The following is a 19,260-nucleotide window of genomic DNA, read 5'->3' on the forward strand; positions in this document are numbered from 1 at the left end:
AAGATAACCACAAAAGTCGAATTTTGTTCCTACCAGGTAGAAGTTCAGTAGTTGAATTCAAGTTTCATTGTTGAACACGTTCACAAAAATTCTTTCTAAAGCCAACTGATGCTGTGATTGTTCGGTCATAAAAAATATGCAAATATGCTACTCGAGAAAGTTTCAGAAGCTAGGGAAAAATGGACAGCAATTTGAACAGTTCAATCTGTAAGATATTGTGCAATGTTTATGAATTTCTGTATCATTTATTTATTAGGTAGATACCTACGTTTTGTTTTTCATGTTAGTGATGAGTGTATTATCTTTGTTTGCTTACTCTTCTATAAATAAAAATCAAACAAGAAAATTATCCAATTGATTCTTCTTTATATGGCAAATCCATTGCCCGCTAACAGAAAAATCATAATTATTTGATGTTTTAGCATTTTTTTAACATTTCTGAACATCCTACCTACATAGTATACATCATTTTGAAGGGAAAAAAATAACGAATTCAACGAAGTAATGATATATAGGGTGTTCCATTGAAATAAATATAGGTTTGTGTTGAATCTGCAAAACCATAACCCGGAAAAAAAAATTGAGTACACCACTGGATTCTACGCAGAATTCTGATTCAAATGTAGTTTTTACCTCAGCATTATTTCTGATAACTATGAGATAAAGGAGGGGTCCGAAAAGTATCAATTTCCAAAATCGCCCTGTATCTCTTGAACGGAAACAGTTATGCAAAATCTGATAAAACCAACTTGAGTTTCACGAAAAAGTAGGACAGGAACGTGAAAACCGCAAGGCTCTATCTTAAATAACAAACGAGAAACCTGGCCGTCTCACCCAAAAGGGGATGCACTCTACAGTCAACCCTCGAAAGACTAAAAACGTATTCAAGAAGTATAATAGAAGGTTAAACATCAGCTCCCAAACCCCCTTCCCCCGCTGTCATCTAATTCGTTTGATGTTCAGCCTCCGCCCTAACAAAAATCCTGGTTGCGCCACTGGTGTAACCGCATAATATTTCAGATTGATAATTAAGCAAACAACTCATGATATAAATTGTAATATTGTTAGTTGATAGTCAGTTTTCTTTATGGTTTCACATTAGAGGCCAGAGGGTAGGTAGTTAGGTATAATCAATATTATAATTGTGCTAACATTCAAATCATTTTGAAAAGTGAATTTTCTGAGCAATTTAGCTAATTGGAGCTACGAACAGGTTAACTAAAAAGAAATTCGTCGCGACTTACCGGTCATGATATAATTTGAAACATTTTAACTTGGAAGTAATTATTTTTTGTTTGTTTCATACTAGAGCATACTGAATGTTGTAAATGTGCTAAAATGAATATTCTTTGAAAGTTATTTCCCGGAGTAATTTACATAATTATATTTAATTTCAATTCGCTGGTCAGAAAGGCTATGACAAACACAGGTTCTAAAGCAATATGGGGACGTAATTTCTCTTTATGAAAATAATTTTGGATGGCCATCCAGATCTAACAGTGAAGTGGTTTATGAAAAATATGATATAACATACCAACGTAGATCACCTCATAGTATCAATTCAACGCTTTGTGTATACAGGGTGTTTCACGTAAAACTGTACTTACAGGCTTTCAGTGCAGATGCAGAATATTTTGAGGGGTCTGAAACAGTATATTTGTGTTTGTTATCTAAAACTTTCAATCGGTATAACTCTTGAAGGTTTTTTGGATTTTCAGAAGAATTTCAGGAAATGAGTATAAAATAAAGTTCAATATTCACCCTTGGTGACTTCTCGATAACGCAGGTCCGGACTGATAAATTAATATTTTATCAGTCAGGGGGGGGGAATCCCTCCCTCGTTATCCTCATTATAAAAAGCAAAGAAAAGATTAACAGAGATTTCTCAAGGAAAAGTGCTAACCGTATAGACATGTCTTTCGGGCTAAGGCCCTCATCAGTACGTAAGGTGAAAAAGTGTTAGGATGAACAACACTTGAAGGAAAACCACAAATGAATATTTTTGATATTACATGTTGTAGAATACTCTGTGAAATAAATTTTTAAAAAGAGTAATTATCCAAAAAAAAAACATGAAAACCCTATTGGAAATACTGGTACACTTCGTATCAATATTTTAGTACCATTGAATATTGTGTAAATTTCAATATACAATGAACACGAACTTGTGAATTTCCGAATAATGCGTTGATTCATTGAACGTCTTTATGGATTTCCATGAAACTTCTTCTGACTTGTCGATAGCGCGGGTCTGGACTTAGAAAAATATCTTATTTATGTTAGATTTGTAAAACTACATCTATTTCTTGAAAAGCGGAAATCTTGTCTGAATTCACAGTGAATACCCTATCAGTATCAGTCAAAGCTATTGGCAATACTGCCACATTTCATAACAATATTCTATGTACCATTGAATAAAGTGTAAATTTTAATTCACAATAAACACGAATCTTCGAATAGAGCGTTAATATGATTTTAAACTTAACTCTACAGTATCATAGAGTTTTTTTATGTAATATTCTAAATAAACTCTCTTATTATTATTAATATATTTTGCATGACAGGAAGATCAAAAGTTTCTTATTGAATCTCAAGTATCAATTATTATCAATTAATGTTTTCAGATGAAGAAATTTTTTTTGTAGGTATTACATCAAATGACCTTGAATAAAATAGTTACAAATGAAATGTATGTGTCGGGTGACCCAAATTTGTTGTCTGGTGAGGGGATTTCAGAATACCTTTGAGCTTGAAACAAATGAATGGCACTTACTTATGTCCATTAATATCCAAGTTGACTGTGATATCAGTCTCCGGGGAGTTTTTTCCATTTCCTATAGGACAAGCGCAACCAGGTGCACAAATCCATTAGGAAACGGATGCGCGCCAAAGCATTCGGTTTCCTAAATGGTTAACGTACCTTTTGCAACTTATACCGCACCAGAGGAAAGTTATGATATCGGTATCCGGGGATTTTAGCGCACAGGAAACGAATCTTGAAATTAATGTTAGGCAGTCAAATTATTAGGAGTTATGACGAATAAAAGATTTCGATAAAATACTAATAACAGCCTGTATCTCTCAAACGAATATACTTAGCACATATTTCGAACAAGTTTTCAGACTCCCTAGAATGTCATTTATCTGAACTGAAAGCATGTACAGATATTCGGGAAAGACCCTATATAACCCTCAATAAGTCATAATGCTCTTCTGTCCAAATAATATGATGATAATATACCGATTTATCGTTGTCCTATTATCTATGATTTTATGTTAAAAATTGAGCTGAAGTATCCATTTTTTCTGGATGGAACTTTTCCAACTTACAACTTCACCGGCTGCTTTGAACTACTTCATTTGATCGAACGTACGTTGCATAGAATCATTTGAAAGTACTCTTCAACTTACCGACATTTCAGAAGCTGGATGATCGATAAAAATCATTTCGGATTCCTCTCCATCTAAAAGTATAGAAACTGTTCTCTCTCCGAACTCATCATCTGAAAAACGACGAAAAGAAATTAATGGAGCTGAAAAACATTCCTAAATCAGAAAATATTTCCAGAAAAAACATATTATCGAAGTAATGGCTTTCAACCAGTCGTTGGACGTTAAGAGGGTCTATATACCGTTTCAGCGACCAGTTCAAAAATTAGTACGTTTCATTTCACGCAAGAGATCATCGACTCATATAAGGTTATCACTATTAATCATTTTAAAGAGTTCGTCATTGCGGAAAGTCCTTATTTAGTTTTTTTTTTTTGCAGAAGAAAAAATGATTGGATGAATTTTTTATCGAAGAATGAATGTATGCAATATTGTATAACTTTCCAAACAAACATTAATTTTTTTAATGAATTGCCACATAAAATATTATACAAAAAGTTTTTGACAGGCTGAAAATGCAGGTCATCTTAAATTGAGAATAAGGACGTAAAAATGTATTTTGAATTCCTGCCTGTGATTGAAAAAAAAACGGTGAATCAGCGGAACACTTGAGATTGCTTGACTCATCCTGAAAACTTGTAAGATCTCTGAAACGCTGAGGAGAGCGGAGAAGTCAAACTTTGGTAGATCACGAAAAGGTCACTTGGTATAAATCACTCTTAATGAAAAATTCTTCGTTGATCTTCGTTGATGTGAACTTCAGTTTTTGACAATAAGAACACGTTGCCCAAATATTTATCTCTACAAGCAAGTGTTAAGTTTTCGGTTTCTACTCAAGAAAAATACACAATATTCGTAATTACCTAAACTTGCATCGTAGGTGTTCATGTATTCTGAAGTCATGAATTGGGATACTAGAGCTGTCTTTCCAACCCCTGCATCACCCAGCATCACGACCCTATACTTGGGCACTTCCATCTCCTCAGGGGATCCTAGAGGCGTTGAATCTACAGTGTGGTAGCCAGACCCGCAGCAAGATCCTTCGAAAGGTGATCGTTCGCCTGACACATTGCTGGCTCTGAAAAAAAAACGAAAAAATTCAAATGAGATTCTTGCATTTTATATTCAAACATTTTAGTTTCATGGAATAATGCATTTTTTGCATTGCTTTAATGTATTTAAGAACCGGGGAACTTTAAACAATAATACAAGACAGATTGTTGGAATGAATTCTTCATTTTCATAATCTGGTGAAAATTTCATGGCATTTTTTCTAATATGATTTCTGGCATTGGTGACGCCACTTTTAGATCTCTCCCGAGCCTGCAGCCTCTGAGGGTAAGGTGGAAGAGGACGGTGATAATGGTTTTGAATGTAGAAGAGTTACATTAGTGCGAAAACGATCAATAAATGCTCACTTGGCCCATTATGATGAAGGTAAAATGGTCGAAGTGTTCTATGAACTTTGCGAAAAGATTAATTTTTTCCAAAGTGAATTTCCACATTAAAAAGCGTTGTTTTAGTTTTAAAAGATGAATTGCCAAACCCTATTCAACAGGAATAATAACACAGTTTAACATTTTTTGTTGCAAATTACTTGTATGATCTCACCTTGAAGTTAGGCCGCTTCAAAAGTGTACACCCGGTATACAATTCCGCACGTCAGTCGAATGGAAGGACTTGGAGAATTGAAATTTTAGGGAAGGGGAAGGGTACCCACACACAAGGGTTGGGTAGTAGGCAAAATGCAACAACGAATTCTGTAATATTATGCACGTTTGAACTATTTCCGTGATTATTTCAGAACTACGAGAGAAACCTGCGAGCGTTCAGTTCTATGTTAACTCAGAGCATCATTATGTCATTGAAAAAATTACTCGTTCTGAAATTGCAAGGTCTCCTTCTGTGGCCCTGATTGTCGTTTGAAAATAATATATAATAATAGTGAAAGTAAATGAAAATATTAAAACACTCCTCTCTAATAGGGATGTTGCCTATATTTTGAAATTGCTTTTAATTTATAGATAAGCCCTATATAACCACGAAAAAAATATTTTCATGGAAAAATATAGAAAGTACCAATAAAAATACGTGAATAAAAAAGTTTTCAAAACTCCCGCTGAAACGCTCCACGATATTATGGTAACTTCACTACATGAAAAAGTCACCACCATAGACAAACTAACTAGTTTATCTATGATCACTACGTGCTAACGGTCTGTCAAACTGAACTAATATCAGCTGATATTGACAATCAAGTCGGTTTGATTATATCATCTGACGATCTAAAAGATAAACTAGTTCTAGATAAGATTAGTTTGTCTATCTTCTAAACGTTTCAGTGCTATGACGTCAAATTGCCCTGATTGGCGGTCGCAGTCACGTGCTAGTCGATAAAATTAACAAAATTTTATTTAAATCAATTTTATCGAATTGAATTCGAGAAATAAGATAATGAAAATGCTATTTTAGTGGTAATTAATATTTTATATCCACTTAACTCCGAAAGCTTTGACTGTTAATTCATCTGAACTGATTTTTGTTACTGAAAATGAATTTATTTATTTAATTTACGTGTCTCAACACTTATGGTCATTGACACGAGGGACTGTTATAATATCTTTATCATATTATATGTATTATCAATTTCACAACATTCTTAAAATCTACCTATTTGGATAACATTCAGAAAATTTAATGTATTTTCGACTGCATCGTGTGACCTAAGATTGTCCTTCAGGTTATTCTTCAGTCCACATTTACGTCGAGCATCTTCGTGTTGGGGGCAGTGTACTATAATGTGCTGTACTGTTTGGCGAGTACTGCAGTATTCGCAACTGGGAGCATCATCATTTGACATCAGATGGCCGTGGGTTAATTTCGTGTGTCCTATTCTGAGTCTTCGAATATTTATCTTGTCCTGTCTTCTAAGAAAATGAAAATGAATTGATTCGTTCGAAATAAGGCAATATTCCTCATTCATAATAAATTTTCATGAAAGAGAAATATCATTGAAGTCACATATTAGATAGTAATTCTGGTAATGGTGACTGATCAATATAAATATAGGACGAAATGTTATGTTCTTTTGGGTCTCCGAAGTTAAATTAATTTGATAAAGTTCAGAACTCTAATCTACGAATGGCATGTGATTCAAATGTTGGTGAATATTTCCAATATTCCCATATTGAGATTTGCTGTTTAATAGGGGTAGCTTAAATCACAATCTAAAGGACCATTTGGTGTTCAATATTTATTTGCGAATATCTGGGTGCGGAATCATGTTGATCTCTGTTCGGTGGACTATTTGCGGTATCGATTTGAAGTTATTGGAAATTCAACATTCATTCCCTTTGAATACGTATTTTCTGTATTTCGCGAATTGATGTTATGAAATGAATTACTTATATTCAGGGATTGTGATACGTAAGTGAATGAATGCAATTAGGTACCTGGTAACAGTATTTTTTATGGCTTTTACAAAATAAGCAGTTCGCAATGGCAATAGAATTAAATATGTGGAGAAATATATATAAATAGGCACCACTACAACATTTATAACAATTAGATTCATGTATTGTTATATTGACAAAGCTATATTATCTGATCACATCTATCGAAATGAAATTTTGTAAAAAGTAAAGACTGGTTGGGTGAATGTGGAATAGACGCTGTAGCGTATTAGGAGTCTAATCTGAACAGTGGCGACTTGTACGAATTTGATACTTGCAATGTTTTTTCAACTTCATAAGCGTACAACTTATTCGAGACTTTATTGTAAAAAACTGGTCATACATTTATGACTCAAAGTATGGTCTATCGCTGTCCCCAACATTCTTCCATCTTACGGGCAGCATACAAATCTCGAGTTGAAGAAACTGATCAATTTCAAGCGATTCTCGAATCGATACAATTTTTACTTCTTCATAAGACCGGAAGTGCTGATCAGCTAAATCGTGTGCCATTGATCGAAACAAGTAATAGTCCGAGAGAACAACGTCTAGAGAATACGGCGAGAAATGACTTGTTGCGTCACTCCCAATGATCCTGCAAATTCTTGTTGCTTTTGATACGAGTCTTGATCAAGTAATGCCTCCAATTTTGCATCTTCGACAACCTTCCTTTTCTACCGCATTGTTGGTCTTCGACGTCAAAATCACCGTTCTTGAAGCGTCGAAACTACTCACGCCACGTTCTTTCACTAATAGCGGCCCCACCATAGGTATTTGAGAGCATTCGATAAGCCTCAGCCGCAGATTTTTTCATATTGAAGCAGATAATGAAAACCTCCCCCAAATGATGAGAATTTGGCTCGCAAGCTGTTTTCGAATTCCTCTATGTCAAGATCCTCAATATTATCACATCTTATCTTTTTATCTTATCTGAATTTTGGCAGGACATGATCATAATTTTGGGACAAAATTGCAGGTAATATTAATTATCAGATGTTCTGGTGCATTCAGAAGAATCGAGTTGAGCAGCATAACAATAAATAATTATCTACCACTCACCTGCTAAATGAAGGAGAAAATATAATATCCTTGAAATGAGATGGAGGATGGAAGAGCTCTTTTGTTGCTGAAAGTTATGTAGAACTGCAGCACAGAGAAACTGGATATTGCTAAAATTTTGGCAAGTTATATTCCTGCATCGAGTAGTCAATTTTTGAACGTTCCCATTATAAATATAATTGACAAAGGTACTACAAACGTAACCATTTCATACCTGGATTATCATTCAATGCAGGGATGTATTATGCATTCTAATGTAACAATCAGAGTTTTCAATAAGTGTACTTTCAAAAATATGGACTGAGAGTTCATTCAATCTTCAAATTATTATAGAATGAATAGAATATATCGAAACAAATCTCATTTATTCTTTTTTTTTTATTATTATTGTTTCACTCATCCTAAAAAGTCGTAAGATCTCAAAAATGCTGAGGAGATTTCAAACTTTGGTAGATCACAAAAAGGTTACTAGATATAAATTCCTCCTAATTCTCTTAACAGATTCACAATAATAGATTTTCAACAAAACTCAACTAGTCGGTCATGATCAGTTGATCAAAGTTCTGTGAAACTCAAAGTTGAAACATAAAACTAACAATTTCTTCTTGCCAATACAAAATTTAAGGGGTGTGCAAGACCCAAATGTGTTTATGGAAGAAACTTTCATTTTCTCATTTCACAAATGGAATTGGTCTCAAGCGGAAAACAAATTTCACACGAACTTTCAGGTCGTACAATTTTTGTTCTTGATGACCCGTAGGATGATAGAATAGATTGAAGGTGTGCCGCAAGTATAATTCGATGGTGAACCTTTTCAAAATTGCTTCCTCTATAAATAGAAGAGAAACGAAGGATGGGCCCAGGATATTGGAAAATACTGTATCGAATATGGAAAACGTCCCGGAAAAAAGTAACAGTAGAATCCTCGGAAATATTCGTGAGGGAAATAACATTGAATATGGAATGAGTTGAAATTTCTTCTTCACGAGCAGAAAAATGAGTTGGAGTAGGGGTGGAAAATATGCAAAAGCAAATATACTTTCTCATATTGGAAGTTATTGAGTTTACAGATGAAAAGCGTCAACGGTGATATTTCGACTGGGATTTGAAACTTATTCAATGTTGAATTTCAATTAAATGTCATGCAGAGTAGGTAGGTAATGCTCATGAATTCATAATTTAATACTACTTCTTCGAGTTTTTACAGTATAATTTTTTAGCATGTAATCTTCTTTTAGATTTGAATTTTCATTTACTCCGCTTCACTTATTTCTCTGGACCGTACTAAGAAATAGATGAGTTATATTTAAAAAGCTGTTTTTCATTATACTGACTCTATAAAAATAGGCGTGAAAAACAGAAATTTGGATAAGGGTCAAAATCACCTGAAAATCAACTTTGAATGACATTGTATGATATATCGTTGAATTCAGCGTCAAAAGTTATTTCGAAAAGTGTCATAAAATATACAGGTCCGTATTGAAAAAAATGAGGTTGGGGGTGGCCCAGAGAGCACGAAACGTTGGATACGAAATCTGATTACGTCAAATTGAAAACAATTTACTGTCGAATAAAAAATTCCTGTAACATTTCTTGATAATATTTGAAATAAAGTGGGAAAAAAAGAAAATCAAAATGACAGAATTTACTTTTCTTATGATATCTCAATAACCGGCCCTGATAATCTCGATTTGTTTGAACTGCTTGATAATGCTTCTATGAATGCAACTTTTTCTCCATTTGACCGACCTTCTAACTCTTATGGTTTAAAAGTTACCAATACAATCCCATTGAAAAAGTGGCCACCCTGTATACGAACTTATTTCGAATAAATTTCCTTTGATTAACTTCACAGTGGACTATATAACTCGTACTTATATATGCTGGAAATCATATTGAACAAGATAATTCCCTGAAGTTATCTACCAGATCAAAAAAAAAAATTTCATTCCAACAATATTTCTGTCTTGTATTATTATTATTTAAAGATCAAGGTCTTAAAGAACACACATTACATAATATAATAACATAAAATAATAATAAAATCTAAACGACAAATGATGATAATCCCAAACAATGTGACGTTGAAATGACAATTTTTTTCAGAAGAATATGCAATTTTCAATCAGAAATCAATTTTAAATTGTTCTGATCCTTGAAAACATCTTGACGGTTGATGTAATTATGAACAGTAACAATACTATTTTTTTAGGAGAATTTGCAATTTTCAATACGAAATCAAAATAAAATTGTTTAATCATTGAAAACATCTTGAAGCTTGATGTCATTATCAAGAGGAACAATAGCATTCGTCTAACAAAGATTTCACAGACGAAATTCCAAGTTTTCCTTTAATGGCTTTTAAATGTCTTGGGGAAATTCAATTTCCCACACTCTCCAATTTCCATAAAACGCAAGGGACTGATCTGCACGAGATTCTCGAAGTATAATACTGCAGGGGTTTTACCATGATACTGGGATTTCACAGGAAAAATAAAACCGGGATGAATTTTTTTATCTCATAATTTTTATGAAATTATGCTTTCCTGTCGTTATATAAAACCTATTCGCTGAAGGGTTTTGAATGAGTTTGAAGAGTAAATAACGATGAATTTTGATCTGCGTGTTTATTTCAATTGAAAGGTTTCAGACTTATTCGTTGTTGAATTTTTTTGCCTACGAATTGTCCCAAATGAAATTTGAGGAGAACATGAGGCTGTTGAAAATCCATGAAAAAATGTTATTTTTAGTTATATCTCTCAAACAAAACGGAATCGAAGAAAATTATGTTCGGAATATAGTTTTTTATAGAAGTGATAAATCTCTTCCAAACATAAAATTCCATCAAAGTACGGTCAACTTTAAAAAAAAATTGAAGGAAGTGAAGGAAAAAAATTTTTTTTTTCACCCCACGAATCTTGAAATTGTTGAAATTATATGTACAACTCAAAGACTCACCCTGTATTACATAATAATCATAGTTCATATCTAGGTCAAATCTTATGTGTTTCTATTGTATGTGTTCTCCAAGGACGAAACTTCTTCCTTTTGTGAAAATTATTTCATGAACGTACACAATTGTGTACTCTTTTGAAGTTTCGATTTTCGGTAAATGTGTACATGTAAATGTGTTTGTGTGAACAATTTGTTTTGTTTTTCAGAAACTATAGAATAGCCCAACGTAATAAATTCTTCTTTTTAACTTCAATTTTTTTTTCAATGATAGCACCAACGGTTGAAATAAATCAAAAATTGTTCAATTCAAAAAAAGATTAACTGAAATCACATATATTCTACTTTTCTTTATAAGCCGTTTATTGACTGGAGAGATGGCTTCGTGGGCTGCGCATAGAAAATCGGAACTGGTTGGGATATGATCCAGCTGTTCTATGATAAAGTCGAGGATAAAGTCACCACGCTCCGCAGGGATCACTGGACTGTTCAACTGATGACTCCATCGGGGATCCTGGAATGAAACATTGCGATTCTCTGAGAAATGTTGGGATACCTCGCCAAAGCAGACATTATGTTTTAGAATATTCAATACTTTCAGAAGTTGTAAACCATTGATGTTTCATTTCAAACCATTTATGTAAGTATCTACACTCCTACACATCACAATGATGATTGTAATAATTATGAACTAAAATTGAATGAAATGTCTCATGACAACTAAAAAGCAAAGTTCACGAAATGGATATACGTTTTCCTACAATTATTCTTATAAATGAACGAATAATGTGTACTACATAAAAAACAAAAATTGTGAAAAATGAAACAAGTTTATAGAATTCCTACACAATCAAGGATACACAAGAATGTGTGAATTTGGCGCTGTACCTATTCCAGCACCAATTTGTGTGCATTAAATTGACAATTGTTGTCAAAGTGTACAACCATTTTTAAGAGTGCGAGCGCTCAAAAGCTCCTCACTGCACGTCTAAGCTTTTCCCATTTTTCATATTCAGTAAACGGATAATAAATTTGTACAATTTTGGAAAAAATATTTTTCTTTTGCTTGGTTTACATATGTTTTCAATTAGGAATTATATTTGTTGACAAACAAGTGTACATCGAAAAGATATATCAGATAGTGAGATTTTGTCATAATTTTAATATTTATATTAAATTTTCTTCATGATGTAGAGCCATTTCAGCTTTATGATTCATCTTTTCTTGTATTAAATAATTTTGTTCGTTACAAATTTTGAAACAATCAATCTTAGTATATTTGAAAATTTTATAGTAAATCTTATAGTAAATAAGTCCATATAAATCAGGTATGTAGGAATGTGAACCGGTCCGGTGAATTATGAGCTGTAAAGTAGTAGGGACGCCATGTTAGCTTTCAATCCAGTTAGGCAGAAATACGTTGAGAGTAATGAGGCAATGCTAATGGGATGCAGATAGCTATCGGCTAGGTACCCGCAAACACATTTCTGCCTATCCGATAGAAAATTATTGCGGTATCCCCTACTTTGTAAGGCATGTGCACCGGGCCTAAGGCGGTACACGACAATATAGGTGCCTTAGACATCTAGCATTATGAATTCGTTTTACTAATAAGCATCAAATTGTTAACCATTTTAATTTGAAGATAAAATAGGAGTGTCATCTTCATTGATGTCTCTAGACTGTGTTCTTTCCAAGAAAAAAAATGAGTATTCTCTCGTCAATCGTCGAATTGCAAAATTCTTGATTTATGTTGTTCATGCATAATATTTACATTGAACTTTCGACTATTATTATGATTTTATTTATGTACATCTTAAACGGAGGGAAAATAAATCAGTTGTGAATTGAAAAGAATTATTTTTTTTTTTTAATGATGGGTTACGAGAGGGTGTTTTTTTAACCTGCAAATTCAATATGAACTTATCATAATTCCCACCCTGTATTTTTGAAAAAATGTTGGAAGTAGACAATCATATTGTTCTACACTGAAAATTTCATCAATATTGATCAAGCCATACCAAAGTTATGAATTAAAGAAAAATCGGTCGAATCAGACAAATCACCCAATAGACTCTCAATAAAGGCCTCCAACCATAAACCAAACATTGTTTCGAAACTGCCTTGACTAGTAAAAACTCCTCCTAAAATCTTCTCATGAATCATCCTGTATTAATAAATATGTGATGTTTTTTAGAGTTACTATATTATATGCATTGTATAAAATTTTTCAAATAAACGTCTATCTATCTATGATTTCATTAATAATATTATAATAATAATAAAATTTATTTAGCATTCGCATGAATGTAAAATGGATAACTTAGGGTTGAAGGAATATTCGCAAATTAATAACTCAAAATCTGCCGATCTCCACGATCAAACAATCTGCCTTTGAAAAACATTTGTAGTTTCCCTTCTAAGCAATTCAGTCCAATTCTGTAACTTGAAAAGAAACGAACGAATTGGATCCGAATCTGAGAAAGTGGAATGTTTCAATTCTATCGCGCCCAAATTTGGTATTCTGATTATTACCTAGTAATTGATATCTACCTATAGTAATTCTACTTGAGTTACAGACTACCAATTCGAAATGATTCTGGTACATTTCTATTCGATCCATACCATTTCTATTCGATATGAAGTGAAGATCAGCCCTATTCCCTAGAATATGGCTGATTATCTTATTGTGTGAAAGTCAAGGAGTGGTACTAAGCTTCAAGATTCCCAAATACTTCAATTTTTTTCTGATTAAATTCCTTACCTTTTCCGATTCAATGAAAATTACTCATTATTTAAAAAAAAATTGAAGAAATTATTGAGCACCTTATAATTCTAGATGGAACTCTGATCATCGATTGAAACTGATATTATTTTAAAATTTCAAAATTAATTCTGTTCCACCCTATTGCATACTTAAAGTCACGTAGCACTTTCATACCCTAAATTCAACGTTGAAAACCTCCTTTTACAATTCCAAAATGGCGCCTTGAATTATGTATCAGATTTCAGAGAATAACACGTTTTGCCTTCGTATATTTTCAGAGGCACAATAAACGAGAAAACGTTCGTATCCAATTCCAGAGGGATCAGAACAGTGTCAACCGAATTTTCCTTCGGAGTTAATCACACCCCTTCCGGTACATCCGCTTTATTTCCCAGAAAACAAAATTAATGCCGAAGCATCTGCATTGCATAGACAGGAATTTTCTAGAGGGGCCTGGAAAGCACATTACCACATAAAATTCTAATGATCCGCAGTAGCAGTATGACAGACACAAAATATAGGTTTTTATTATCTAACATGTGGCGATTGTTACCTAAATTTTATTATCCTGTATTATTTAAATTTTTTCATTTGGTCTTTCCTATTTCTTTATGAAACCGGTCATGGCTTGTATTTTATTATGTATGACTTTTGTTCCGTGTCCCATTGGACATCCCATTGTTATTCACCAAATAGCAATTTTTTGAAATATTACAACGAAATGAGAATATTCCATTATACAGGGTGATTCCGGAGGAGACCGTCAGATTTTAGGAGAAATTTGCACTAGTCAAGGCAGTTTCGAAACAATGTTTGGTTTATAGTTGAGGGCCTTTATTGAGAGTCTACAGGGTGATTTGTCCGATTCGACCGATTTTTCTTTTATTCATAACTTTGATATGGTTTGATCAATATTGATGAAATTTTCAGAGTAGAACAATATGATTGTCTACTTTCAATAATTCTAACACTTTTTCAAAAATACAGGGTGGGAATTATGATAAGTTCAGATTAAATCTGAAATAACACCCTGTACGTTCCGTTTTCAAAAATTCGCTACCTGCTTCAGATTCTACCATAAGTTTACATCACTGGAGCGTTTTTATTTATTTTTGGCACAGGTCCAGTTCTCCTGGAAATTTTTTTTAAGATGAACAATATCGTTATTTCGCTCCAGGGCAGTGAGAATATTCTGAACTAAATAGTAAAGCTGTATCGTCCAATGATACAAAGCTCTTCCGAATGTATGAAAAATAGTTTTAACAAATTGAAAATTTTCCATGAAACTTAAATATCAATTTGAATCAAGTTTAAATCAAGATCCATGGTTACCGTCACATAAACCAACCATAAACCAAACATTGTTTCGAAACTGCCTTGACCAGTGTAAACTTCCTCCTAAAATCTGACGGTCTCCTCCGAATTCTCCCTGTATAATTCTGAGGCAAATCCGTTCATTCTGCCATACCTTTTGGACAAATTGTGCGGGAATATCTCAGTCACATACATATTCAATGGTTATATTTTAGTATTCGAACTCTCCTGTAATGAATTTATCTATTAACTGCCAAATTTGTGATACACAAAACAGTTCTTCCAATCAACATTCTTCAATGCAAAAATCGAAAAACGATATCTATAGAATTATTTCATTAATTTCAATAAAAATTCAGAGAATTAGAGAAAATAATGTATAATTCATACAAAAGGCTTCTTCTTACACTCGTTCATTATAAAAACTCGCCACTTCGTGGAACGTTTTCGAATTTTGAACTGGTGGAAGAATATCAATGTCTATTGCGTTTGTTGTATGAATAACTTTCAATAACGTAAAACAAAAAACTATTTGTGACCAGAGGCTTAAAATCCCAGTTTTCATTGATTTTTCAGTATTCTTAAGCTTGTGTATCAGTAGGAAGATCACGGAAATGTCTCTCAACAGAAGTTGTCTCGACATAAACATCGTCTTGGCATTTGTTTGAGAGAAAAATTATGCCTCACAGCGAACTGCTCGAAATGGAAATATCTGCATGTATCTTAAACGCTTGACATCAAATCAATCGTTTAAGTTTGAATAATACTCATTTTATACTGAGGAAGATTTGAGTTACCTCTTCTATCATATTCACGATTTGGTGTGATTTCATTTCACAAGTATATTGATTATAAGAACTGATTTGTCATTCTCAAAGCGGCTTCATTTACCAACTCATTTCATGGAGGTATTGATTTAAGAAGCTTCTTGATTTTTGTAGACTCGCTAGATGTGCAAGTTGGGAAAGGAGGGCTGGAAAATGATTTTTGTCCTGACTTTGTGTGCAAATTAGCACCTAGTAACGAAATTCAGAATGAGGGTTGAACAATGAATGTAAATTACTTAGATCAGACCGGCCCTAACGTGAGATTACAGGGTGGGCAAATTTCGATGTTTTAGCACTACAACTTTTAAACCAGAAGAGATAGACAAAATCTGATACCCCATTCTCGATCTCCCTTTTTGAGAAACTAACAAGGCTAGTTTTCATTTTTGGCCACCTTCTTTTGTTTTCGAGTTATAAACGAAAATTGGTTTTTGACCATTTTCTGTTATCTGTCTATCTCCTCTGGTTTAAAAGTTGTAGTGCTAAAACATCGAAATTTGCACACCCTGTACATCCATAAGTTGAACAATTAATGAAATCTCTTAATTATTTACATCTTGCAGAATGCTCTGAACTAACTAGAAAAATGGTCAAATTCATCTGGATATATATTCAATTCAAATAAACGAAAGTATCATATTTTCGGAGTAACCCAATATATGGCAATATATGCATGAAAATATACGCTGAGCCTATTGAACGAGTGAAACAAATGAAATTTCTGGAAATTACATTAGAATGCTGAGCTCGAGTGGAAAATGCATTAAAAATCTGATACTCAAATGTCAAAATCGATTGAACCTCTGTCTGTCTTATCGTTATTGGGGAGCTGTCTAGAAAACCCTAATTGTATATCTATAAATCTTTGATACAGTCAAAAATAGATTATAGACCTCTCGCGTACGGATCTGTTAACGGCTCTCTCATGAAAGCAGTCCAGGTAATCCAAAATACAGAATTGAGAACAGCTACTGGATCTCACCGAACGAATCCAGTAAAGAGTTTACAAGTGTAAACTGGAGAACTACCTCTATAAAAAAGAAGACAATACCTGAACTTGACATCTGCATCCTCTCTCAATGCGAACAAATCTAATCCAGCTTACAATCATGCCCACCTGGAACGCTTAAACAACTTATTTAATGACAGAAAAAAAGTATCTTTTCCCTTCGATCAGCGAATAAAAAGGGATATGGTAGAATAAATCTGGAGTTTCCATCAACGATAAAAGATAAACAAATGAATGCTCCACCCGGATAATGAAAGCACTATGTTGCAACTTCGATTTATTGGTACACGATAAGGAAACGACACCACCAAGCATAATCTTAACTGCTCTCAGGGAAATTTTCGATAACAAGGTATTCGGAATTTCAGCAAATATATACTGATCCGACCAAGAGTGAAGCTGGAGTGGCACCAATAAACCCAAACAGATCAATATGCAGCAAATTGAATCCACATTATACCATATTATCGGTAGAATGCTATACCATCCGTGAATCCTTGGAATATGCCGAACACGAACATTACAATGAATACTTTATCATAACTGACTACTTGAACATCTTATTAGGACTTGAATAGTTGTATTCCAAGAACTCGTTCGTAAAACATATCAAAGATATACTGTTCACATTGAGATAAAAAAAAATGTGAAAAGGACCCCGCACGTTTAGTATGGAAAATGGCTTTCCTGAATTTGGCTGAATTTTTGATATGTTGTAGTTCTTGATAAACTGATCAGAAAAGTCTTTTGCCACAAAGCTCAAAAATGGACAGTTTTCGAGATATGGAGCTTTGAAAATGAATTTTTTGCAATTTTCGGGGTTTTTGCTCATCAATCGGGGAGCTCTCATTTCTGGTTTTGATGGAATTTGGATGTTCGGCGGCCAGAACCCGACTGAGAAATGATCTTCCTTGGTTATATTAGGCACCGCCATCGATAATTTTCTATACACTGCTCCACATTGGCTATGAAATGAGATACAAAATCCAAGATCTTCCATTCATCTTTTCATGCCACAAGATGACGCCAGAATAATTCACATGACCGAGAAACGACATATTGTGAGATTTTTTTAAGAGAGACCAATAACTGAATCCTCATATATCTGATGTCCAATAATATCAAATATGTTAGCGAAAATGTTCATAACCAGGCACCACGAGCTGTAATGGGGAGAATGGGAAAATCATAATCATATATCATAATTTTTGATATGTTGTAGTTTTTGATGAACTGATCAGAAAAGTTCCTAGCCACAAAGGTCAAAAATGGACAGTTTTCGAGATATGGATATATAATCATATATATATCCTCAGGGATAACAATTGTGATCACTATTGATGTCATTTACATATGATATGTGATTTGTTTCTCACAAATCTCGATAATCTGACAATCGGGTGCCAAGACATTTTCCTCAGAATGGCTCGAAATTGATGATAGCATCTTACAGACAAACGAATCCGTGAAAATGTCTGCAGTTTTGATGCAATATAGTATTATGCGGGTAGAATATAGAAGTCCAAGTGTTGGAAGCTAACTATGAATGGAACTTCGGATATTAACCCACGAATTCTTGAAAATATTTTTTTTTTCTATGAACTTTTTGAACTTCACACATACGAATGAATACATTCTAATAATATGATCGTTGGCAAAATAAATGAGTAGATCAATCAAAAACAATATAATAATGAGAGTAACATTCATAATAATAATAACAATAATGATAATAAACAAAAAACTTTTAAAATTATATTAGCAATCGCAAGAAAACATTTAGAATATTATGAATCGAATGGAGGGCAAAATTAATGATTTCATAACATAAAACTATATCAACGAACTCACATTATTATATTGTTTTTGATTGATCTACTCATTCATTTTGCCAACGATCATATTATTAGATAGTATTCATACGTATGTGTAAAGTTCAAAAAGTTCATAGAAAAAAAAATTATTTTCAAGAATTCGTGGGTTAATATCGGAAGTTCCATTCATAGTTAGCTTCCAACATTTGGACTTCTATATTCTACCCGCATAGTACTATATTGCACCAAAACTGCAGACATTTTCACGGATTCGTTTGTCTGTGAGATGCTATCATCAATTTCGAGACATTCTGAGGAAAATGTCTTGGCATCCCATTGTCAGATTATCGAGATTTGTGAGAAACAAATCACATATAATATGTAAATGAAGTCAATAGTGATCACAATTGTTATCTCCCTGAGGATATATGATTATATATCCATATCTCGAAAACTGTCCATTTTTGAGCTTTGTGGCTAAGGACTTTTCTGATCAGTTCATCAAAAACTAAAACATATCAAAAATTCAGCCAAATTCACGGAAAGCCATTTTCCATACTAAACGTGCGGGGTCCTTTCTTTGAGTCCTTCTCACGTTGGTATCCGGGGAAATGAGAGGGCTGATCAAGAAGCTTCTAGAATCTAGGTACAACATCTCAGACAATAATTCATATGT

General features: G+C 33.5%; 1 protein-coding gene across 2 annotated transcripts in view; it reads right to left on the reverse strand.

The window, feature by feature from the left end:
- The window catches only part of LOC123678590, a 290,215-nt gene that overhangs the window by 31,376 nt on the left and 239,579 nt on the right, over nucleotides 1-19,260 (reverse strand). For both annotated transcript variants that reach the window (XM_045615723.1, XM_045615718.1), the window contains exons 5-6: nucleotides 4,254-4,468; nucleotides 3,412-3,503 (exon numbers count right to left, since the gene is read on the reverse strand). In XM_045615723.1, coding sequence (XP_045471679.1) covers nucleotides 3,412-3,503; nucleotides 4,254-4,468 — 307 coding nt within the window. The remainder of the gene's footprint in view (nucleotides 1-3,411; nucleotides 3,504-4,253; nucleotides 4,469-19,260) is intronic.

The sequence above is a fragment of the Harmonia axyridis genome, chromosome 1 (assembly GCF_914767665.1).
Source record: "Harmonia axyridis chromosome 1, icHarAxyr1.1, whole genome shotgun sequence".
Taxonomy (NCBI): Eukaryota; Metazoa; Arthropoda; class Insecta; order Coleoptera; family Coccinellidae; genus Harmonia; species Harmonia axyridis.